The 26,252-nt window shown below is 45.0% G+C and overlaps 1 protein-coding gene across 1 annotated transcript in view; it reads right to left on the bottom strand.

Annotated features, from left to right (window-relative positions):
• Nucleotides 1–26,252, bottom strand: part of ADAD1 (adenosine deaminase domain containing 1) — an 81,331-nt gene that overhangs the window by 9,572 nt on the left and 45,507 nt on the right. The window contains 2 exon segments of the mRNA XM_044273118.1: nucleotides 7,768–7,949; nucleotides 10,152–10,278. Coding sequence (XP_044129053.1) covers nucleotides 7,768–7,949; nucleotides 10,152–10,278 — 309 coding nt within the window.

The raw sequence follows: 26,252 nt of genomic DNA, 5'->3' as shown, positions 1-26,252 counted from the left end.
AAGACATACTGATAGGGAACTTAGATTGTTGGGGGACAGTTGGATGCTAATGTCTAAAGTTCTGCGGAATATAGTCGTGCATATAATAATAAATATATGCTCACATAGCGCACTCTCTCTTTGCTGCAGGAGCAGTAGCGAGAAGGACTCTACAGAAAGTCTATGGGCCCCTCTCACTTCGCTATGCAAGCACTTTTCTCTCCCTGTTCTTGTGATTGGTAGGGGTCTCAGGACTCAGAACCCCACTGATAAAAACTTTATATCGCTATGATATATGAAATGTTTTTTTAAAGTGCAGTGACACTTCTTTTTAAGAGCTTTATTGTTTGGGCCCAATGAAATGCTAGCATACATTTTCCACACTATGGAGAAATTATAGAATATGGTACAGTGGCTTCTCGCCTTTGTGTTTGTGAGAAACTATGTGAGAAAATAATCTAGCAGTTTCCTCTGTTGCAAAGCAAGAGGAATTTCAACTCTGAGTTTCTGCTGCATATTTTATCGACTTATACCTCATCCAAAAGTCTGTGCTTTAGGGCCCATTCACACGACCAATTTTGCGGAACGGGTGGGGCCCCATTCATTTAAATGGGGCTGCCCCCATCCATAGTTCTGTTTTATGGTCCTGGAAAAAAATATAGAGCATGTCCTATTCTTGTCCACAATTGTGGTAAAGAATAGCCATTTTCTATGATACTAGCGTCCATGTTCGGTCCACAAAATGCGGAACGCACACGGGCCGGTATCAGTGTTTTGCGAATCCGCAAAACGCTACAGTCATGTAAATGCGCCCTTAATCTGTGAAAAACTAGATTTTTGTACTTACTGTAAAATCGGTCTCTTCCATTCATTGGGGGACACAGGCTTGACCATGGGTATAGCTGCTGCCACTAGGAGGCGACACTAAGCACTAAAGTGTGAGCTCCTCCCTCCAGATATACCCTTCCTACAGGCACGAAGCTAAAACAGTTTGTGCAAAAGCATTAGGAAAAGCAAAATAAAAACAGGAAAACCAAACAATGTACAAACCCAAAACCATGCAGGCCACAATAAGGCCCGTAACAAAAGAGAATGGGTGGGAGCCGTGTCCCCAACGAACAGAAGAGAAACCGATTTTACGGTAAGTCCAAAAATCTAGTTTTCTCATCCGTATCATTGGGGGACACAGCTCCCACCCATTCTCTCTTGTTACGGGTCTTAAACAAAGAAGCCATCCGGCTAATAAGAGAACCGCCGTCTGCAAAACTCTACGCCCCAGAGAAGCGTCATAAGCTGTGTACTGTTTTTGAAAAGGTGTGCAAAGACGACTAGGTAGTCGCCTTGCACACCTGAAGGGCTGAAGCCCCGTGAGGTATTGCCCAAGAGGCCCCTACTGCCAGAGCAGAATGAGCAGTAAGCCGGAAGGACGGAACCCAGTCACTGATGAGGTACGCTTCCACAATGGCCAAACGAATCGGGAAATGGAAGCTTTGGACGAAGACAGTCCTAAATTCGGTCCCTCTGGAATGACGAATAGTGGATACGACCGTCGGAAAGAGGATGTCTGAGACAGATAGATGTGAACGGCCCGAACCAAATCCAGAGTGTGGAGCGACTGCTCACGAGGATGAGACAGGGCAGGACAAAAAAAAAGGGAGAATGATCTCATTGAGATGGAATGCCGACACGACCTTCAGAAGGAAGGACTGGACAGGGTGAAGGACTACCTTTTCCTGATGGAGGATAAGGAAGACCGGCCGACAGGAAAGAGACGCTAGTTCTGACACCCTACGGATGGAAGTGACTGCCACCAAAAAGACGACCACTTGTAGGACAGGAAGAGAAGGGACACCTGTTGCAAAGACTCAAACGGAGAGTATTGGAGAGTGCTGTGCACCAGATTAAGGTCCCAAGGATTCAATAGAGGACAGAGGGGGCGCAGCGTGCGCCAGCCCCTGTAGAAAGGTCTGAACCACAGAAAGCGAAGCTAAGTTCCGCTGAAAAAGAATGGAAAGGGCCGAAACTTGCCCTTTGAGGGAACTGAGAGCCAGCCCCAAGTCCATATCCGACTGCAGGAAAGACAAGAGTCGCAGCAACGAGAACCGAATGGGAGACAACTGGTGGCATTCGCACCAACTAATATAGGCCTTCCAGGTCCAGTGATAGATCCGGGAGGACAACGGCTTCCTAGCACGAATCATGGTCTGGACAACAGCATCCGAGAAACCCCAAGCCCTTAGTATGGGGGCTTCAACAGTTAAATGTAGAGACCCCAAATTTGGGTGGAAGATCGGTCCCTGTGACAAGAGGTCCTCCGGAAGAGGAAGAAGACTAGGGATGCGTGCCATACTCTGCGTGGCCAGTCCGGGGACACAAAAATGACAGGCAGACCTTCGGAGCTGATTTTCCAGAGAAGAAGATGCAGAATGAGTGGAAGAGGAGGGAAAACGTAAGGAAACGTGAACTGCGTCCACGGGATCACAAGGATGTCTGAGGATCCTTGGACCTCGCGACGAAGATCTCTACCTTGCGGTTGAAGCGGGAGGCCATGAGATCCACATCCGGCCGACCCCATCGCTCGCAGATCACGAGAAAGACCTGTGGATGCAGAGCCCATTCGCCGGGATCGAGACAGAAGAGTCGATGCAGGGAGGCTGGGGAACGGTCCCAAATGGTCAGAATATGACGCTGAAGAGGCCTGGTATGGAAATTAGCATAGGGCACTGCTTCGAAGGAAGAGGCCATGTGGCCCAGAGCCCTCATGCACTGGCGAATGGGAAGAGACTGAGGCCGCAACAAAGAGGATCTAACGACGGAGAGTTTGTCCGAGGGCAAGAATATGGGATGATGCAATGACATAGGCTTGGCTGCGTCACGCCCGCCCCCCTCTCCTTCCACCTCGCCACGCCTGGCCCTGCTTGCCGGCTGGAGCGGCTCCTAAGCGCTGGAAGTGCTGCACGCCGGCCCGATTCGATGGCTGACTGCGGGGGTAAAGTGCCCTGAACTACAGATTCATGGTTCTGCTTCTCCCTGCCTTTCCACGCTGTCTGTCCGGGCTGGTTTCTGAAGGAGGTTTGAAAGACTCTCCTTGTCTCCAGGTATAATCTACTATTCCTCCGTGTATCTGCCTCCTCCTCTGCTCGCCTGTTGATAATTATCCTCCGGTAGCTTATCTGATGCTATAGTTTGTGCAAGGAGTTTTTCATTCTGCAACCGGAATCCTGTTGCTGCTGCCCTGGATGAACTGCCGCTGTACTTCTGTTCAACATAAGGAGAGTGGTGAGATCTGCCCATAGTGGCCCTGTTTTGTTTTTGTATCTTTTTTTTTCCCCCCTTTTTTTCCATGTTTTTTTTGCCTAAGGAGAAATATGATGTAGTTGAATGAGTTAGCAGAAACTCTTATGATTAGTAAGAAAAATTATGATTGGTGCTGGATGTGTGTTGGAAAGAAAAAAAAGGGGGGGGGGAGGCTCCCAAGCAAAACAGGCGATCAGCTGATTATTCAAAAATGGGGCAGAAGCCTCCAGAATCAGCCAAAATCGATCAGTTTTTAATGTAATGACAAGGGCAGGGGCAGGTCAAAAAGAGATATCCGATTCCAATGTTAGATTTAGACTGGAAGAATTGGCGGATGATTATTCTCAGGAGGAGGGGACGGCGAGAGAGGTCATAAATGATTTGCCCATTGTTGAATCCGTCCCACTAAAAAATTTTGGTGGAGGTTAAAAAAAAAGTTGAACTAATACAAGATATTTAAATGCAGCTTGGGGCAATACAGACTGATATGATGCTGATAAGGGAGGACGTCTCAAAGATATAGGACAGAGTTACAACCATAGAAAAATCTGTGGGGGTCCTGGAGAATGAAGCTAAAATATTTAAACCTGAAATCTCCACCTTGAGTATGGATGTTAATACCCTTTTAATACTCTTTTTTTTATTAATTTTAAGAAAGGACATACATTGTTGTTCTTAAAAGAAAACAAAAAACACACAGATGGCTACATAGGTAGCACCATACATAATCACATTAGCAACACTGGTAGCCAATATACATACCACATTAAGGTACAAAAACAACAGAAATGAGTAACAGTACATCATAAAGAGAACATAAGACATAAAAAAAAAAAAAAAAATACCCTTTTAAAAAAAATAATAATAATTGCTGGATTTCAAGGATAGGTCCAGGCGATGCAATGTGAGAATTATAGGTCTACCTGAAGGCACAGAAGGAAAAATCTCAGCTGAAATGATACAGACCTTAATCCTTGAGAAATTTGGAAAGGAATATTTTTCGCCATTATTCCTGGTGGAAAGAGCACATCGGGTCCCAGGGGGAAAACCTATCCCGGGAAGACAGCCACGGGTACTTCTGGCGAAGATATTGGTCTCACGAGACAGGGATACGATTTTGAGAAGGGCTAGGGAATGCCCTCTTAGTCTATATAATGGAAGTGTACTTTTTTCCCCGATTTTTCTAAAGAGATCCAAGAAAAGAGACACAGTTTTACTATGGTTAAAAACAGCTGCAAGAAAGGGACATCAAATTCTCATTTGTTTTCCCAGCTAAACCTCGGATAATTTTTAATGGGGAAACTTTTTTTTGTTTGATACCCCAGGTCTCGTGACAGACTGGCTTGACTGGAACAATATATAGGCACTCGTTTCCTAAATGTTTTTTTTTTTTTTTTCTTTGAAGAATATCTTGGCCCGATCGGTGTCGAACAGCATGCGAAGAAACATCAGCTGCCGAGATGGGTGAAGACATGACTTTGATAGGTTCAGAACCCACCCGAAGCGCTCCAGTGTGTCCTGGACTATGCGTAGGCTGTCCGCCGTTGCCCAGAAAGATGGACCCTTGATCAGGATATTGTCCAAGTACGGAATCGCCACTATCCACCTGGCATGAAGCAGAGCCATGACTGAGGCCAGACTCTGGGAGCTGTGGCAAGACTGAATGGGAGGGCCACAAACTGGTAATGAAAAGGTCCCACTGCAAACTGAAGATATTTCTGGTGACCAACGCAGATACGAACATGGAGGCAGGCGTCCTTGATGTATATCGAGGACAGGTACTCCTCTGGGTCCATGGATGCAATGACCGAACGCAGGGACTCCATCCGGAAGCAGTGGAGCCGAAGGAATCGGTTGAGGGCTTTGAGGGCTAGGATGGAACGGACCATACCCTCTTTCTTGGCAACTACAAAGAGATTGGATTAGAATCCACGAAAACGGTCTTGAGGTGGAACCGGAACAATCACTGCCTGCTGCAGAAAGGTGAGAACAGCCTGAAAAAAGGAATAAGCGGCGGAGGGAGAGGTCGGGTGAGCAAAAAAAAAAAAAAAAAAAAAGGGACGGAGGTGGGAACCGGAACTCCAGTTTGTAACTCTCCGAGATGACTTCTTGTACCCAGGCATCAGAGATGTGAGCTTGGGGGCATAGGGCTTGGAGCCCTGCTGGCGAGCACGCCTGGGAGAGCGAGGCTTGAAAGATGGCTTGCGCCTCTGCTCTGGGGCAGATTTGTCGGCTGGCCGCTTCGGGCTGGAGGAACTTCGAAAGGGCTGAAAAAGAGGTCTGTGCTTTTTAGACCTGTTGAAGCGGGTCCTGCTCTGGGTGCTTTTACCCCCTGTAGCATCGGAAATAATCTCATCCAGACGCTTGCCGAAAAGTCTGATACCTGCAAAAGGGAGGGACGTCAAGGCCCGTTTAGAAGCATTATCTGCCGTCCAGCAAGATAGCCACAGGGTACGACGAAGAGCGGGCCAAAAGCCTGGACACGGCCTCACAGATGTAAGAACCGGCGTGGGAAAGTTGCACTGCAATATCTTAAAGGTCCTCCGGGGATTCACCAGAGGCGAGGCCCTGACGTAGCTTGTTTGCCCACTAGGTCATAGCCTTGCTAACCCATGTAGAGGCAAAAACCAGGTGCAGAAGATTTGGCAAAAGATTCCAATTTCTTATCCCTGGGGTCCTGAGAAGGAATCTTAGCCAGGTGGAATAACGGAGGGTCAACCACTTCTTTGTCAAATCCTCTGGAAAGGGATATAAAAAGTCTAAACGTTTCGGCAAAGCAAAATGCCTGGGAGGTTCCATTCCTTGGAAAGGGAGGAATAAATCTCTGGGTGGTTGGAAAACTTTTAGCAAGCAACGGGATTGCCTGAAGGAAAAACGAGAACCGGCAGATGAGGGCGTAGGGTCCTCAATCTGTAAGGTTTCTATAACCACTGCAATGAAGAAGGGGAGGGGGGGGAAGTAAAAAGTGGGTTTGGAGACAGGAATACTTACCCGTCTGGCGTGTTCTGCCCCCCTGGTTTCAGCCGCGTCAACACCTTCGGTGTGCAGCCCCTTGGGGAGAGCTACTATACCGGAACAGAGGAAACTTGTCATGGGCGGCCGTGGTGATCTGAAGGCTTGCAGAGGATTTAGGAACCTCTGGTCCTCCTTGTCTTCTGGAGTCCGGGAAGGAGCAGAGGGCTTGGGGACCCCCTGGTCTCCCATGTCCTGGGTGGGAGTGCAGGCAGCTAGGACTGTCTGTAATCCCGCTGGAAGAAACAAAAGAAAAGAAAAAATAAATAATAAATCAAAAAAGGAAAAAAAAAATCTGAAGACCTGCAAAGCAGGGAGGTCTGCCTCCTACAGACGCTAAGATAAAACGGTTTTAGATTAGTCCCTGTAGGAAGGGTATAGCTGGAGGAAGGAGCTCACACTTTTGTGCTTAGTGTCGCCTCAGAGTGGCAGCAGCTATACCCATAGTTAAGCCTGTGTCCGCCCAATGATACGGATGAGAAAAGGTGGTCAGTGATACCTCCATGAAGATGTCCGTATGGATCCGTATAACACGTACTGGATCCGTGGAGAACACGTACAACACTGTGGAACACTGACGTTTGAATGAGGCTTTACACTTATTTGCCTCAGTGGAGAAATACATGAACTTGGGGTTGTCACAATAATTGACTCCCTTGGATCACACAAAACATACATTTTCAATTAGAACCATTTAAAAAAAAAATATCCTGTGTGCAGATGGTCATACTTTTTGTTTGATTCCCAATTCAAACATCCACCCAATGTTTCCAGTGCAGGTGGTCACACATGCTCAGTAACTCAGTCAGACCGCCTGGATTCTCTTGTACATGGGCAGTAGTGAGTCCTGCTTTTGAGCAAGCCAGCCAATAAGAATTAGAAAAATTGTTATTCTTTATGTGACATAGAATAAATGAGTATTTAAAGGGGCTGTCTCACTTCAGCAAATGGCATTTATTATGTAGAGAAAGTTATAACAAGACACTTACTAATGTGTTGCTATTATCCATATTGCTTTCTTTGCTGGCTGGGTTCATTTATCCATCACATTACACACTTGTCATTTCCATGGTTACGACCACCCTGCAATCTAGCAGCGGTGGCCGTGCTTGCACACTATAGAAAAAAAGCACTAACCTATATGCACTCCCACGGTCTCAGCCACCAGAGGCCGGCACTTTTTCCTATAGTGTGCAAGCACGACCACCACTGATGGATTGCATGGTGGTCATATGGACAATCACAATACATTAGGAAGTGTCTTGTATTAGCCTACTCTACATGATAAATGCCACTTGCTGAAGCGAGACAGCCCCTTTAACTGTGGCACAAGCCCTTCAGCTTAGAAGCTTGCTTTTGGTTACTGGATAAAAGATACGTGTATAACAGTATTTGTGGTTGATATTTGTACATAACATGCAGCATGACTTTTCAACCAAACAAGCAAAGTCAAGAAACATTTATTTCTTTGCAGTACACTAAAGACTTACAATTGTGAGTTGGCTTGGGCAGCTCCTTTTGGAAGCTGATTCATATATAGGCAAAGATTCAAATTCTGCTTAAGAGCAAGGAGGTCAGTTGAAGCCTCTCGGCAGAATATAGACTTTTTCATCATGCCACTATTGCCACTGTAGTAGAGGAGAAGTTGTCTGTAAAAATACCTAGATGCAATATTTTCAGAGTTAACGAAGTAAACATTTGCTTATTTTTTTTGTATTACCTTTGTCTTGGGTGATGTGTCTCCTTTCATATGCTTTCCCTGCACAATGACAACATGGTCACTCAAGGTGTATGGGAACTGGCCGTAGTTCCCTGCATAGCCAGGTGACTGGGAGTGACTGTGCAGGAAAAACTTTTAAAGGAGGTGCAGCAACTGTTCTGTGGTCAGATGAATCAAAATTTTAAATTCTTCTTGGAAACCACGGACGCCATGTTCTGTGGACTCAAGAGGAGAGGGACCATCCAGCTTGTTATCACCTCAGTTCAAGAGCCTGCATCTCTGGTGGTATTGGGCTGCATAAATGCCTATGAAGTGGGCAGCTTACACATCGTGAAAGGCACCATCAATGCTGAACAGTATATATAGAGGTTTTAGAACATATGCTCCCATCCAGACAAGATCTTTCAGTGTAGGCCTTGCAAATTTCAGGAAGACAATGCTAAACCACATACTGTGTCCATCACAACAGCATGGCATTGCAGAAGAGGAGCCTGGGTGCTGAACTGGCCTGACTGAAATCCAGAGCTTTCACCAATCAAGTTCTAAATGAGTTTTAATCCGTATTAATCCTCCTCCTCTGGTTTCGATGTGCACTGCTCTGCCCAGAGGCACTGATGTTAACAATGCGCATGCCCAGGCCTGACTGTGACCGGCGCACGCGTGAGATCTAAACCAGAGGAGGAGCATAAATAAGGAAAGGAGGGCAGCCCAAAGGAATCCAAGGGGAGCAGTTATCTGGGCACATGCAGGCCCTAATTTGCATATAAGTAGTGTTTTTTTTCCGTTTATGGACAAGTGAAAGAAACAATACAGTGTAAGGTATCGCCTTTCTTTCAGGGGGTCACAACCACATACTTCTTCAGGACACCAAGATTGAGGTCTAAACAACGCTTTTTTTTTGGCACCAGCAAACATAAATTATACAAAATAAACACCTGCTCGTCTAGGCACTTGCTAATACAAACTTGTCTCCCTGACTCACCTATACATCACAGTTCACACACTGTCTCAGGTGCGGCTTTCTCAGCCCAATAGTCCAGCAGCCTCCAGGCTGTAGCAAATGCAAGTCCCTTTGGGGGATTGTGGTCCAGCAGTCCTCCCGACTCTGACCTTGTGCCGCAGGAGTTCACTGCGTCCCCCAAATTTTAGGCTGTCACTTAGCCTCGTGGCCCCTCAGCCTAGCCAGGCTGAGACCACACACACAGAGCCTCAGCAGGCCTCTGTTTCAGGATAACATTCTCCCCCCAACTGACAACCTGGGAAGTGCTTTATCCCAGTCTGATTATTGCAGATCTCACCTGCGATCCTCTCCGGACCAAGGGAACACCCGTCCTGGAAAAGTGTGGATTGGAAGATCCCACTTCCAGTCCTATTTGCCAATCCAACTAATATCCAGCCAAAACAACCTTGTCTCAGCAACCTACATGCTGATGAGACTGTTGCATCCTGGATTTTAGCTATCCCACCCAGCTGAGGTATCTGAGTGGGATATACACACCTTCCTGCACTGTCCACCTTATCACAACAGGTACTATTTTTATGTGGGACAACTTCGGTAAATCGTGAGAGGAGTGGTCTAAAACACTCAAAGTAGCTGACAGACTCCCTTTAATTGAGTTTAATGGTTTTCATTTCAATTAAGAAAGAAAACTGCTGTTCTTCCATTGACAAATATGTCACAAAGATTCTATACTATTTTCCTTTGAGTGCCTAATATGAATTAGGGAAATTAGACTGTATGTCTCACTGGAGACAGGGGGCACTATATACTCTGTCCATGCCACCAATAATACTGGTCCAGATTTACTAATGCCAAAATTTTGTCTTAAAACGGTTGCAAATTAGAGTACTGTGCCGCACCAAAGTTTCTCTACACTTTTTTTCTGGCATGCTCAGCAAGGCGCTGGGCTTAGTAGAAACTTGGTGCGTCACTGGTAATGAGCAGAGCCTATGATACATGACATGTTTCGCCATCTTTACGATCAAGAAACCTTGGCTGCTGTGTCTACACCAGGGTACAATGCTTACTCTCCACTAATAGAAAGGGCTCATTGGTGTGAGAACAGCACATGTCATATGAACAGATGTTTACTCTAGTGGCATATAACCAAATGGTTATTATTATATAAACACAGACAAATACCTTAGCAAAGAACGTCTTGCGGAAACTATAGCATGTGAATCATGAACAATTCTCCCATCGTTCTGAGTATTCTGTCCGAAATTTAACTCTCCAGTGCCCAGTGCAACTACTTCCCACTGCTGTCCATCTAGAAGGCAAGGAAAATTATATTATCTTTACAAATTAAAATATTAAAAGCCATGTACACCTTTGTGGGCATTTTTTATTTATTGCATTTTGCTCATTTTAAGGTAAAACACATTTTTTTAATTGCTCTTTATTAAAAATATGGAGCTCTTTTCTCTGTACAGCCTCCAGTACAGGATCTAAATTGACCTGACGGCTCCTTATCTCTGCTCTATGACCTCCTAAACACTCATTATTGCTCAATTACTGATAACAACATCTCTTAATGACCTCTTATTAGGGCTCTTTCACACTTGCGTTCTTGTCTTCCGGCATAGAGTTCCGTCGTCGGGGCTCTATGCCGGAAGAATCCTGATCAGTTTTATCCTAATGCATTCTGAATGGAGTGAAATCCGTTCAGGATGCATCAGGATGTCTTCAGTTCCGGAACGGAACGTTTTTTGGCCGGAGAAAATACCGCAGCATGCTGCGCTTTTTGCTCCGGCCAAAATTCCTGAAGACTTACCGCAAGGCCGGATCCGGAATTAATGCCCATTGAAAGGCATTGATCCGGATCCGGCCTTAAGCTAAACGTCGTTTCGGCGCATTGCCAAATGCGATGTTTAGCTTTTTCTGAATGGTTACCATGGCTGCCGGAACGCTAAAGTCCTGGCAGCCGTGGTAAAATGTAGCGGGGAGCGGCATACTTACCGTCCATGCGGCTCCCGGGGCGCTCCAGAGTGACGTCAGGGCGCCCCACGCGCATGGATGACGTGATCGCATGGCACGTCATCCATGCGCATGGGGCGCTCTGACGTCACTCTGGAGCGCCCCGGGAGCCGCGCGGACTGTAAGTATACCGCTTCCCCGCTCCCACTATGGCAACCAGGACTTTAATAGCGTCCTGGCTGCCATAGTAACACTGAAAGCATTTTGAAGACGGATCCGTCTTCAAATGCTTTCAGTACACTTGCGTTTTTCCGGATCCGGCATGTAATTCCGGCAAGTAGAGTACACGCCGGATCCTGACAATGCAAGTGTGAAAGAGGCCTTAGAGATAAGGGTTATTAGATGAAAGTAAAAAGTATGATTCACACAGCTAGACAGTTAACCCTTTGTGACAGAACGGCTGAATATTTTTAATAAAGACCAAATGAAAAATATGAGTAAAACGCAATAATAATAAAAAAAAGTTTCTGAAGGTGTACATAGCCTTTAAAGTCATGTACTTTCTAGTTTCTTTGTATCAAACTGAAACCATAAGGCTATTTTTTAAATTTATCTTACGCACTTATATAGCACTACTATATTCCACAGCGCTTTACAGACATTAGCATCAGGCTCAATGGGGCTCACAATCTAATCAGCATGTCTTTGTGTGGGTTTCCTCCTATACTACAAACGAGGGGAGAATATACAAACTCCATGCAGATGTTTTCCTTGGTTGGATTCGAACCTAGGACCCCAGCGCTGCAAGGCACTAGTGTTAACCACTGAGCAGTTGTGCCACGTTATATGGGCCAAAACCGGTGATTTCATCAGGTCTGGTAGACCATCTAATGTGTGTGATGATCTCCCTACTGTCCTGATAGTAGATTTTGGGAAGCTAAGGATTGACTGTTGTTCATGGACATCTTTTTGTTCACAGGAAGATAAGCCTCCAGAGGTTCATGGGTATATCGTGTATAGCCAGCCCTTGGGACAATTACAGGGGCAGATTATTAGGATTGAAAATGTCAGGTGATCCTATCATGTAGGCTACACATAGTTTGCTGGTAGATACTGCTCCGTGTAAAAATGGATGTGCTGTCAACAAGTGTATATGGGTATAAATAATCCTAGCAATGATCGTTCATACCCACACAGAGTAGATGATTGCTGCATGTAAACATTTCTTAAAGGTTCGCCAATTTTTCATAAAACTTTGAAAGGCCATGGGGGTTTGAGTGCTGGGACTAGCAAGAGGAGAGAGAAGTACTTGCATATGGCACTGTCTCTCCTCGCTGCAGAAAACAGGCTCGATAGAAGTCTATAGGTTAGTCTTGATTCTGTCTGCAGCCAGAATAGAGAGCACGCTATACGCTCTTCTTTTACAAAAGATAAAATTTTTGATACGTCTGACATATCAAAAGTTTTATGAAAACACACTGACTATTTAAACCAAAGGGCTATGATCAGGAATAAATGGTTTGTTCCCTTTTACTGCCCTGTTAGATGTGTATATACACCTATAAATAATAGGGCAATAGAACATCCAATCAACACCCGTGCACTATGCCCACTTCGTAAACCCCACAATAAGAAAAAGACACCAGGATTACAAATACTTTAAAGGGGTTGTCTGGGATTTGGGACCTTTGTCTTATAGTACTGCAGTGTCACACACATGAACAACACCCATGTCCTACCTGATGAACTTACTTCTAATGCCCCCTTTTGCTCCAATAAATTCTCTGCCGGAAGTCCCTTGCAGAGGAGGAAAGCTTCCTCTTCCGCTGCTCAGGGAGCCCGGTGACGTCACTGCCAGCCTAACTAATTATGCAAAAATGTTGGAGGGGCGGTAACTAGCCTGGCCGAGATCCCGCTAAGCTCCGCCCCCTGCAATCTGGTGACGTCACCAGGTGCCGACAAGGGACCAATGGTCCCTTGCCGACGCTCACTCCAATTGGTTGGTCTATGCAGAGCACATGACATTTGCAAGGATGAGTTTTATGGGGGAGGAATATGAGGCTGGAGGATGAATATATAAGAGGGGGGCGGATCTATGGAGGAGTGAATAATGTGCAGGAGGCTGAATATGTATGAGGGGGCGGATGCAGGGAGGTGATCTTACATTGTAGAAACTACCTGCTGCTGAGCTGCACTGGGACACACAATGCTTTGCAGCAGGAAGTGATGGCATACATAAACAGATATGTAAAACAGCCTGCTGGGGACTGTAGGAGCAATGCAGCAATGTAAAAGCTACCTAAAAACATACTGGGAACATAAACTTGGCTACTAATGGGGAGTAAGCTACTTAAAAAAATATATATGAGTGATCCCAGACAACCCCTTTAAGGCTTTATTCAATAATTAAAATAACATACAATTAAAATAAATAGCGGTGATACATGATATACATAGAAGTAAAACAATTCAGGGAAATACCCCAGTTGGAATCACAAGTTCTATATATTAATTGTACATAAGCCCAAAGGGATCACATTAGCAGCTCAGTAATATAAAGTGCAAGTGCCTTTCGGTACATATGAGAATGCTAGTAAAACAACCTGCACATGAAGTAATCGAGTACCAACCAGGAAGACTGCGCCCTGACGCGTTTCCCCTGATAAGGCATTAGGCAAAACGTGCGCTGGGTCGAGGGTCTCCCTGGTTGGTACTCTATTACTTGATGTTTTTTGTATGTACATCTTACTTGTATTAAGCACTATGGCAGGTTGGTTTACTAGCATTATCATATGTACTGGAAAGCACTTGCACTTTATGTTTTAAGAAAAACTTCTAAAAAAAAAAAAAAAAGCACACTGTTTTTCCATGCCCATTTTTCAAACTTTTTTTTTTTTGTGTAATCTTTTTCTTTATTTAAATAATTGACAAGAATAGAATAAACAGTTTAATTTGGACATTAGGTAGGAACACTTTGCAATACAATATGTGAAGGAAACAAAAAAAAAAATCAGGCATTATAATGAATGCTTAGTGTAAGCCATTATGCACATACATGAGTTATTGAAACCATTTCTAAGAATGACATATTCTGTGTGAACAGAACCAAAAATAAATGACATACAAACATTAAAAGAAATTAAAAGCGAAAGAATGGGATACTCTGCATCCCGTAACCGCGGTAGAGCCTCTAACCCCTAAGCAAATCCTATATGGCTTAATAATTATTCTACTACATTAGTGAATTCCTCACCATTACATCTACTTATTACATTGTCCCTTCACCCATTTGTTGAAGTTCATTCCTCCATGGCCATTCAGGTAGAGTTGCCCATTATTATTTTCCCAACCTGCTAATTCCTCCAATTTATTAATTTGTTATATCTTATTCTTCCAGCCTCCAGGGATGGAGTCCCTCCAGTTTGAAGCAATGAGAAGTTTAGCAGCGGCTAGCATATGTGTAGGTAGTATGTCTTTGGATGGTTTGAATGTTAATTGCGGCAGCCATAGATGAACCAACTCTTGCGTCAGCACCATGTTTAAAGAAGACCTTTCATTACAATAAAAAATCTAAACTAAGTATGCTGACATGGAGAGCGGCACCAAGGGATCTCCCTGCACTTACTATTATCCCTGGGCGCCACTCCGTTCTCCCGGTATAGGCTCCGGTATCTTCAGATTTTGGGGTCAACTGGGAGGAACCTGCTCTTGTTCTCCTGGGCGTCTCCTTCTCCCAGGCTGGAGTGCTGGCCAATCGCAGCGTTCAGCTCATAGCCTGGGAGAAAAAAAACCACTCAGGCTATGAGCTGAGCGCTGCGATTGGCCATCGCTACAGCCTGGGAGGAGACGCCCAGGAGAACAAGAGCAGTCTCCTCCCGGTTGAGCCAAAAATCAGAAGATACCAGAGCCTATACCGGGAACTGAGCGGCGCCCAGGGATAATAGTAAGTGCAGGGAGATCCCTGGGCGCCGCTCTCCATGTCTGTATACTTAGTTTAGATTTTTTATCATAATGAAAGGTCCTCTTTAAAGAACATATCTTGTTTATGTCATTTTCCACTTCTTTCCAGAATTGCTCAATCAATGAACAAGTCCGCCATATGTGGAGCATCGTACCCTTTTCCCTCACACACCTCCAACATTTATCATTAGTTGCAAACCCCATGATAAAAATAAAGTCTGGTATTTTATACCACCTTGTTATAACCTTGAAAGAGTTTTCCTGAAGGCAAACACATCTAAAAAATCCACTAGCAATGTCTTCTTTCGAGAAGGACCTATCTAGTTCCTTTTACCACTGTGTGATATAATAAGGTTTGGACGGTGTTCAGTTTTCTAAAAGGTTTTTTATAAATCAGGGAAATCAATCTCTTTGGAGGCGTGGGGAGTATTGTGATATTCTCTAACCAAGATGGATCAGATAGAGTTAAAGAGACCATTGACCTCACCTTTCTAAAAGGTATGAGTGAAATCCTATTGATGTATATGAAATTAGGTTCCTGGGTTAGTTATGTGTCACAACCAGACATCTGAGAAGCTCTGACAGATGCCTTTCAGAACCTCCTCCTTGAGCTTTCTTTGTTTTGGTTTTCAGTTCCTCATCTCGTTAGCCTCTCTCAGCTGTCTTGTAGTTGGACTGATTGCATCCCTTTAAATTCCTCCCCATAATGCATTAGTGTGCGGTTTATACAACTTCCTGGAGTGTGTGTGCATGCTGATCCTATTTCCCAGTCTTCTACAAGATAAGAATTGTACATTCATCTGTGATTTTATGTTTGCTGGATCCCAGGTGACCCTGACTCCCTCTGTGTCTAGTGTAGGGAGCCGGTGGTCGTGTCCCCTCACTATTATAGGGTGTTCAGGTGTTATACAGTCGAGGTACGAGGATATGCGATCATCTACCATTGGGATGTTCGCATAGGCTGAGCAGTCAGGGAGAGTGCCAGGTCTTATGCAGGGGTCTCCCTTTTGTTCCTTAGTTTTGGATCCAGTGAGTCATACATTCATTTTGTATTGTCTTGTTTCCTGTACACCTTCCGTGACATTATAAACCGCCAAAACCGTCTCAAGCATGGATCCGGTTTCACTTTTGACTGAACGCTTTCAGGGTCTTTCATTGGAGGTAGCTGATCTCCGTAAGACTCTTTCTCAGTTTCTAGTGACCGGTTCAGCTTGCGTTCATGGAGTTTGTTCTGAGCCTAAGATCTCGCTCCCGGATACGTTCTCCGGGGGTAGTGAGAATTTTGTGCGTTTTAGAGAGGCTTGCCAACTCCATTTTCGCCTTCTTCCCCATTCCTCTGGCGATGAGGAACGGAGGGTGGGGATCATTATATCGCTGCTCAGGGGTAACGCTCAGTCGTGGGCCTTTTCGCTGCCGGAGGGGGCACGGCCCCTCCGTTCAGTGGATGAATTCTTTTTAGCCCTGGGTCAGATATATGATGATCCGGATCGTATTGCTTTGGCTGAGTCTAGACTACGTCTCTTATGCCAGGGTAAACAATCCGCAGAGATATACTGCTCATAATTTCGGAGATGGGCAGCTGATACTGGTTGGAATAATGCTGCACTCCGAAGTCAATTTTGCCATGGTCTTTCAGAGGGATTGAAAGATGCATTTGCCCTTCATGAGAGGCCTATCTCCTTGGACTCTGCTATGTCTCAGGCCGTTCGTATTGACAGGCGTCTTAGAGAGAGAGGAGAGATCACTCCTTCCTGTAATACTCAATCCCAGGACAGTGCAGCGGTCTCATTCTGTGCGCAGGGGTCTCAGTCGCTGTCAGCCCCTTCTGAGCAGGAGCCCATGCAGCTGGGGTTGATTGCCTCTGACAATAGAAGATTCAGCCCGCATGGGAAGGTTTGTTTTTGTTGTGGAGGTATAAATCATTTGGCAAATGTTTCTCCCTCTAGGAGATTCAGGCAGTTTTTTGGGAGTAATAAAAAAACAAAAAGGAAAGAATCTTTTAAAAATGTTCCATCTGTTACTATTGGCAGGGTTGAGGCGGAAATTGAAGGTTTTCCGTTTGCTTGTAGTTCCCGTTTTGTCCTGCCTGCCAGGGTGGCGCTAGAGAGCAAGAACATTTTTTGTGAGATTTTTGTAGATAGTGGAGCAGCTGTCAATCTCATTGATAATCATTTTGCGATAACTCATGGTTTCCAGGTATGCACTTTGGGAAAGGATATTCCTGTTTTTGCCATTGATTCCGCTCCACTTTCTCAGAAATCATTAAAGGGCATAGTTCACAATATCCGTTTAATTGTGAGTGATGCTCATGTTGAGGATGTGTCATGTTTCGTCCTTAGCGGATTACCTACTCCTCTTGTGTTGGGGCTACCCTGGCTCACTAAACATAACCCCACCATTGGTTGGCAAGCGAGGCAAATAAATGGTTGGAGTGACTTTTGCAGAGAGAATTGCCTCACGACATCTGTTTCTGAGGTTTCTACTAAGACTGTACCACCTTTTCTCTCTGAATTTTCGGATGTCTTCTCTGAGAGTGGAGTTCAGGATTTGCCCCCGCACAGGGAGTACGATTGTCCTATTAATCTCATCCCAGGCGCCAAGCTGCCTAAATCTCGTTTATACAATCTTTCCCAACCTGAAAGGGTCGCTATGCGTGCTTATATCTCTGAGAGTCTGAGAAAAGGACACATACGACCCTCGAAGTCACCTGTTGCCGCAGTTTTTTTCTTTGTTAAGAAAAAAGATGGTTCTTTAAGACCTTGTCTGGATTTCAGGGAGCTGAACAGTATCACTATTCGTGACCCTTATCCGCTTCCTCTGATCCCAGACCTGTTTAACCAGATTGTTGGGGCTAAAGTCTTTTCCAAATTAGATCTAAGAGGGGCATACAACCTGGTCAGGGTCAGAGAAGGAGACGAATGGAAGACGGCCTTCAATACCCCTGAGGGCCATTTTGAGAATTTGGTTATGCCTTTTGGTTTGATGAATGCCCCAGCCGTTTTTCAGCATTTCGTGAACAGCATTTTTTATCATTTAATGGGAAAATTTGTATTAGTGTATTTGGATGACAATGATTTTTTTTTCTCCCGATTTCAAAACTCATAAGGAACACTTACGTCAGGTCTTGCTCATCCTGCGGGAGAATAAATTATACGCGAAACTGGAAAAATGTGTGTTTGCGGTTCCAGAAATTCAATTTCTGGGGTTTCTTCTCTCCGCTTCTGGTTTTCGCATGGACCCCGAGAAGGTCCGCGCTGTGCTTGAGTGGGAGCTTCCTGAGAATCAGAAGGCGCTGATGCGTTTTTTGGGCTTTGCCAATTATTACAGGAAGTTTATTTTGAATTATTCCTCTGTTGTTAAACCACTCACTGATATGACCAAAAAGGGGGTAGATTTTATTCCTGGTCGGTAGAGGCGCGTAAGGCCTTTTCTAATATCAAGGAGAGTTTTGCTTCCGCTCCCATCCTGGTACAACCTGATATTTCTCTACCCTTCATAGTTGAGGTTGATGCTTATGAGGTGGGTGTGGGTGCGGTCTTGTCACAGGGCCCCTCTCCTGCCAAATAGGGACAGTGTGCCTTTTTCTTGAAGAAACTCTCCTCCGCAGAGAGAAATTACGATGTGGGAGATAGGGAGTTGTTGGCCATCAAATTGGCTTTTGAGGAATGGCGCCATTGGCTAGAGGGAGCCAGACACCCTATTACCGTGTTTACTGACCATAAAAATCTGGCCTACTTGGAGTCAGCCAAGCGTCTGAACCCGAGACAGGCCAGATGGTCTTTGTTCTTTTCAAGGTTTAATTTTGTTGTCACGTTCCGCCCTGGGGTTAAGAATGTGAAGGCAGATGCCCTGTCACGTTGTTTCCCGGGAGGTGGGAATTTTGAAGACCCGGGTCCCATTTTGGCTGAAGGTGTGGTGGTCTCTGCTCTTTTTCCTGAATTGGAGGCAGAGGTGCAGGTAGCCCAGTCAGAGGCTCCTGCTCTTTGTCCTCCTGGGAGGTTGTTTGTGCCTCTCGCTTTAAGACACAAGATTTTTAAGGAACACCACGATACTGTCCTTGCTGGGCACCCGGGGGCAAGAGCCACAGTGGATCTCATCGCTCGGAGATTCTGGTGGCCTGCGCTTCGTAAGTCGGTTGAGGGTTTTGTGGCTGCCTGCGAGACTTGCGCTCGTGCCTAAGTCCCTCATTCACGGCCATCAGGTCCTCTCCTTCCCGTCCTTGGACACATCTGTCCATGGACTTCATAATGGACCTGCCTCATTCCTCGGGGAAGACACTGATTCTGGTGGTGGTGGACCGTTTTAGCAAAATGGTGCATTTCATCCCTTTTCCTGGTTTGCCCAATGCTAAGACGCTGGCGCAGGCATTTATTGATCACATTGTCAAATTGCATGGTATTCCTTCAGACATAGTCTCTGATAGGGGCACGCAGTTTGTTTCCAGATTCTGGAAGGCTTTCTGGTTCTCGCTTGGGGGTTCGGTTGCCATTCTCTTCTGCTTTCCACCCACAGTCGAATGGCCAGACAGAGCGCGTCAATCAAAATCTGGAGACATATCTGCGCTGTTTTGTGGCGGAGAATCAGGAGGATTGGTGTTCTTTTTTGTCCCTTGCTGAGTTTGCTTTAAATAACCGTCGTCAGGAGTCCTCTGATAAGTCACCATTTTTTGGTGCATATGGGTTTCATCCGCAGTTTGGGACTTTCTCGGGAGAGGGGTCTTCTGGTTTACCTGATGAGGACAGATTCTCCTCATCTTTGTCATCGATTTGGCAAAAGATTCAGGATAATCTAAAGAGCATGAGTGAGAGATATAAGCGTGTGGCAGATAAGAGACGTGTGCCTGGTCCGGACCTGAATGTTGGTGATCTGGTGTGGTTGTCTACCAAGAATATCAAATTGAAGGTTCCCTCCTGGAAGTTGGGTCCTAAGTTTATTGGGCCTTACAAAATCCTGTTGCCTACCGTCTTGATCTTCCTCAGACTTGGAAGATCCATAATGTTTTTCATAAGTCCTTATTAAAACCTTATGTTCAACCCATTGTACCCTCGCCTTTGCCTCCTCCTCCGATTATGGTTGATGGTAATCTTGAATTTCAGGTCTCTAGGATTGTGGATTCTCGTGTTGTCCGCGGTTCTCTCTAGTACCTTGTTCATTGGGAGGGTTATGGTCCTGAGGAGAGGATGTGGGTCCCAGTGACAGACATTAAGGCCACTCGTCTCATCAGGGCTTTCCATAGGTCCCATCCTGAGAAGGTGGGCTCTGAGTGTCCGAAGTCCACTCGTAGAGGGAGGGGTACTGTCACAACCAGACATCTGAGAAGCTCTGACAGATGCCTTTCAGAACCTCCTCCTTGAGCTTTCTTTGTTTTGGTTTTCAGTTCCTCATCTCGTTAGCCTCTCTCAGCTGTCTTGTAGTTGGACTGATTGCATCCCTTTAAATTCCTCCCCATAATGCATTAGTGTGCGGTTTATACAACTTCCTGGAGTGTGTGTGCATGCTGATCCTATTTCCCAGTCTTCTACAAGATAAGTGTTGTACATTCATCTGTGATTTTATGTTTGCTGGATCCCAGGTGACCCTGACTCCCTCCGTGTCTAGTGTAGGGAGCCGGTGGTCGTGTCCCCTCACTATTATAGGGTGTTCAGGTGTTATACAGTCGAGGTACGAGGATATGCGATCATCTTCCATTGGGATGTTCGCATAGGCTGAGCAGTCAGGGAGAGTGCCAGGTCTTATGCAGGGGTCTCCCTTTTGTTCCTTAGTTTTGGATCCAGTGAGTCATACATTCATTTTGTATGGTCTTGTTTCCTGTACACCTTCCGTGACATTATGTTACACAGCACATATCGGCAGGGCTAGTTCATTATCCAATAAAGATGATAATTTAACAACCTTCAACTTCTGCCACCAGCTGTCCCTAGGGTTCCATTTTGGATTCAGGAAACTGGGTAATACTGTAAATGGAGCCAATTTAGACAGACCATGGTTCGACTGAGGCAGAAGTGGGGTGTTACTACAGATCCCAAAAACTAATTAGCTTTGTCAGGTAATATATTTATCCATAAGCAACTATGAACTTATTAGGTGCCTCTCAATATCTAGATAAGGTGCGGTCACTCCATCATTCGCTAACCAGGCCCATCTAGCCAATAGTATAGATTTGTAATACAAGTTGAGATCAGGTAGAGAAATACCCCCCTTATTTTTCTTTTGCAATAGATAAGAATGCGCCAACCTCTGTCTCTTACTCTTCTATAAAAAGTAAAAAAAAGTTTTGAAATCCTTAAAAAACTTGTTCAGAATTTTTATTGGAAGGGACTAAGATATATAGTATCTTGGGAAGGACAAAAGTAGATAAGAGGTTCTTCCTTCCAAACCAGGACATATAGGGGATCTGCAAGGAGCTTAAATATGACTTGATTGTGTGTGAAAGAGGCGTAAAGAGTCTGCTGACAACGTAATCACTAAATACTGAATAGTTGATTTGGGCCATTTAAATGGGGTTGAGGCTTTCATGTTGGGTAGGAATTTAGAATGGACCGATATATTTAAAGGGGTTCCTCTGGATAGATCATCAGCATCTGATCGGCGGGGGTCAGCTGTTTGAGAAGGCAGCTGCGCTCCAGGAGCGCCGCGGCCTTCTCACTGTTTACCCCGCAGGCCTAGTGACGCCACGACTAGTATCAACTTGCCTGGGCGCGGCTAAGCTCTGTTCACTTGAATAGAGCTTAGCCCCGCCCAGGCCAGATACGTGACGTCACTGGGCCGCTGCCTTCTCAAACAGCTGATCGGCAGGGGTCCCGGGGGTCAGACCCCCGCCGATCAGATGCTGATGATCTATCCAGAGGATAGATCATCAGTTTAAATAAACTGAAGAACCCATTTAAGGCTTCTGACTTACAGTAGTTTATCTTGAAATTAGATACTTTTCCATATATGTCAAAGATCTGCATTATTACAGGCATGGATTCCTCTGGGTTGAAGACAAGTAGTAACAGATCATCTGCAAAAGCCACTGTCCCAAGGTAAGTCCTCTGATCTGTTTGCCTCATCTTGAGTAACAAAGTTTCCATACATAAAATATACAGTCTTGGGGATAGGGGGCAGCCCTGGCGTGTTCTGTTCGTGATTGAGAAGGGATCTGAGAGTGTGCCATTTATCAGCACCTGAGCAGAAGGTTGAGCATAGAGAGAGAAGATAGCTTCTATAAACTGTGGGGGAAGGTTACATTTTTTTCAATGTTTCTCTCATGAATTCCCATTCCACCCTATCAAATGCTATCTCTGCATCTGTACCCAACAGCAGAAGAGGCAATTTTTTGTGTGTTTAGCTGCCCATGTTGCATGGGTCACCCTCAAAACATTAGGTTTAACCTCTTTTCCCAGCACAAACCCCACCTACTCAGGATCAATCAGAGATGTCAGGAATGGGGCCAATCTATTCGCCAGAAGTTTGGACCACCATTTAAGATTACAGTTTAAGAGAGAGATAGCCCTACTATAGTTGCCACAATCTTCTGGGTCTTTACCCTCTTTATGTAATATCGTAATATGGGCTTTCAGGGGCTGCGCAGGTAAGGATGAGCCAAGGAGGGAATTACATACTTCAAGAAAGCGGGGTATTAGGATTGCTCAGAACTTTTTGTTGGATTCCGGCATGTCATTTGAGGTAGGTGAGCTATTAGCTATGTTGTATAATTTAGCGTAGCTTTGGCAATTTGAGGGGTGGTGGTGGCTTTATGACTCCCTGTAGTGCGAATTGCAAAGACAAATGTTTTCTCTCGTCTCTTTTTGAGGAGTTGCGACACTATTTTGTTTCCTTTGTCCCAGTGCGTGTAATATTTCAGCATTTGTAGGGATTTCTCAGTCCTAATATTAAGGTCTTTTACTTTTTGTCTAAGTATGGTCAGATCTTTCATTTGCGTGTCTGATTTTTGTTGTGTTTGTGTACTTTTTCTAGAGTCTGTATTTGAGCTAGCAGGGAGTTTTCGTTCTCAGTTTTTTCACAAACGTGCCTAGAGCTATAATATCTCCTCTGATGACATCCTTATGGGCCTCCCACACCATGGTAAGTAGATACTTGCGTATTCGAATTCAGCTTGAAAAATTCCTCTAGCCTCTTCCCTAGTATTACTGTATGTATTGCTGATTCTAATAGTGTGTTATTCAATTTCCAAGACCATGCTCTTTGTGGGAGGCATTTTAAAGCGAATGACATTTTAATAGGAGCATGGTCTGAAATCACTATGGCGTCAATATCTACTTTTCGCACTGCTTGTGTATGAGAATCTAAGAGGAACAGATAGTCAATGCGGTGATAGAAAGAGTGAACCTGAGAGAAATATGCAAAATCTCTGTCTGTCGGATGGGTAAGCAGCCACATGTCCCTTAAGTGGGCTTCCGCCAGCGCAATTTTCAAATTCCTCCATTGTTTAAGGGAGTATGAGGATAAATATCCATAGAGGGCTCTAGGGCTATATTTAAGTCCCCTCCTAGAACTACTACTTCTTCTGCATAATTCTTCAGTCATGCAATAATCCAGGGTATCTGTTTCTTATTGGGCGCATACAGGTAAGCTATGGTTAATTTGGTATCATACAGAAGGCCTTGTATAATTAGGAGCCCGCCCTCTGGGACTATATATGATTTCACTAATTTAAAAGGTAAAGAGTTCCTGATGGCTATGGAGACTCCCCTTGATGCAGAGGAATGGGTTGAATGGTGCCACTGTAAAAATGGGGAGTCAGGGAGTTTTGGGATGTGATGATGCCAAAGTGTGTCTCCTGTATGAGTACTATGTCTGCTTGTGATTTGTGAAGCATGCTGAACACTTGCCTGCGTTTCTGCGTAATGTTGAGACCATTGACATTATGAGATAAAATCTGAAGGTCAGCCATAAGAAATCTTTTGAAGGAGTCTAGCCTGAGAGGAGGGGCTCCACCACAGTCCACATAACAGTCCTAGTAAAACTATAGGCCAGCACAAAAACATGCGGAGGCCTCAGAGAGAGAAAGAACCACGGAGATGGCCACCAACCCGAGGGTGTGAGGACATCCATTATCAACAAATAACGCTATATATGCTTCCAGCATAACAGGCCTGTGTATGTGTTATCTTCACACATTTCAGGTATACAGTATATAATATATAAATATGAATTGTAACGAGCAAACTTAGAACTCTGAACATGAGTAGAGAAGAAAGGGAGAGTTCAGGATAGCTCAATGAATCCATAGGAGACAAAAGGAACAGGGAAGAGTCCGTCGCTCTGGCCCTCCGCCCTCCGCCCTCTCACCTCCCCGAAGTATGGTGAGACAGGAGGGTAGGGTGCAAGAGGGAACAGACATACTATAAAGATGAAAGTGCACAGAGAAAGTTAGAGATATCTTTGAGTAAGGACCATTGTGACCTATTTGAATCTGGGCTGCCACAATTTCCTGGTCAAAGAGGTTGGCCTAGCAGGAGGCACATTTCTTCAAGTGTCCTCTTTGTCCTGAGCAGCTTTCTTCCCTCTTGGGGATTTCTTCTTATGGACCAGTTGCCAGTCCATATTCTTCGGTAAGCTTGGTAGCGGACCATCTTCGGCTACTGGTAGCCAGTGTGCAATCTTGATAGGCTCTATATCCAGCTTTTCCCAAACCTCTGGAAGATCCGCTGGTGTTCTGATCGTGATCTGGGGGCCATCTTTAGTTGTGGCCAAGCCGAAGGTAAAGAGCCAGTGGACTGGAAGCTTGTGAGCTCTAAGTGCATCAGTAAGTGGTTTTAGCATCCTACGCTTAGCTAAGGTACTGGGAGCTAGATCTTGGAATACTTGGATCTTAGCATCTTTGTATATTAAGTCCATAGTGGACCTAGCTGCTTGCAGCAGTGTGGCTGTGTCCAGGTAGATTAAGAGGCCACAAATGACATCCCTTGGTGGGTTACCCGGCAGGGGGACCGGTCTCAGTGCTCTATGCGCCCTCTCAACCAATATAGCGGATGCCCTTTCTGGACCCACTAACATGGCAAAGATATCTGTTACTGCTTGGGAAAGCATGTCAGCTGTAATATCCTCTGGTATGCCCCTGAGGCGCGCATTTTTTCGCCTGCTTCTGTTTTCCTGATCTTCTAATTGTAAGAAGACCATATTCAGATGTGCTTGATGGGAGTGCAGGGTCCCCTGTATGTATTCACCGAGCTGGACGACTTGTTGTTGTGTGTCTTCCAATGCAGCGACTCTCTGGCCCAACTGTTTTATTTTGGATTTAATGTCTGCAATGTCCCTCTGTAAAGGTGATAAGGTCTTTTACAGTACTTTCTTGAAAAAGACGCGAGATAGTGGCAACTCCTCAGTTTCTCCTAACCCTTCTGACATAGTGCAGGAGCTTTCACCATCAGAGTTGTCTCCCGCCGCTGCAGCTTTAGCGGCACCCAGCGCCATCTTATTCTTGCTTGCTGGAGATGTACCTCTTTTAAATAATTTCTCCATGTCAGATTGCCCCTTTTCACTTTTCTGCATACTCTGACGAATCTCCGATCTGTCTCGGGCTGTCTTCACCATTTTCTGTGAAGTATAGGCTCGTTAGTGCGATGGAAGAATTAGCGTTGGTGAGGAGCTCCGGAATCAAGCGGCCACCACAGTGTGTGGCTAGCTCTGCCCCCTCTATTTTAAAAACATTTGTGCATCCATTTTCTTGCCGTCTGGCATTAGTTTTTCATGGCCTTCAAAAAGGTTCATGAAAAACGGATGAAATTCATTGGCTTTTTTAATTTTTTTTACATAAAAATCCCAAACACTGCAATACCCTCAAAACATATAATATGCCCTTTAGCGCCGCCATTTGTAATAATGTCTCCAATAGTGGCTCCAAGAATTAGTACAGTCCCCTATAGCCTGGTTATGTCCCCCATAGTGGCCCCCTGCTTAAGTCATGTCCCGCATAATGGCCCCCAGCTGTAATGTTTTGCCTCTAGCAAGAGAGAAGTGACTGCTGCTGTGCATGCAAGTGGATGAGGTATTTATTTATAGACCCTAAAAGGCCATATTGTTCTAGTTTACCCACTTTTAATGGCCAATAGATGGTCCCATAGAATTCAATGGGGAAAGTCTGGCAGTGAAAACGGCCAAAAATAGGACATGCCCTATTTTTTGACGGCAGCTATTCACTGGCCGTTTAAAAAAATAAAAATCCATGTGAATAGCACAATAGACTTATTTTTCCAAGGGAATAAGCCACCTGAAACATGGACACAGTGTCCATATACAGCTTGGGCACTCTGCCTTGGATTGTAGAAGTGTTGACAAGTTGCGGATTTCTCAATCCAAAGATGGGTTTTTCACTTGGAAATTGCACCTATGGTTCCCTACTGTAGTTGATTACAGGCCACA

The sequence above is a fragment of the Bufo gargarizans genome, chromosome 1 (genome assembly GCF_014858855.1).
Source record: "Bufo gargarizans isolate SCDJY-AF-19 chromosome 1, ASM1485885v1, whole genome shotgun sequence".
Taxonomy (NCBI): Eukaryota; Metazoa; Chordata; class Amphibia; order Anura; family Bufonidae; genus Bufo; species Bufo gargarizans.
Note: the sequence above shows the minus strand (reverse complement) of the source record. Positions and strands in the feature narration are given on the sequence as shown.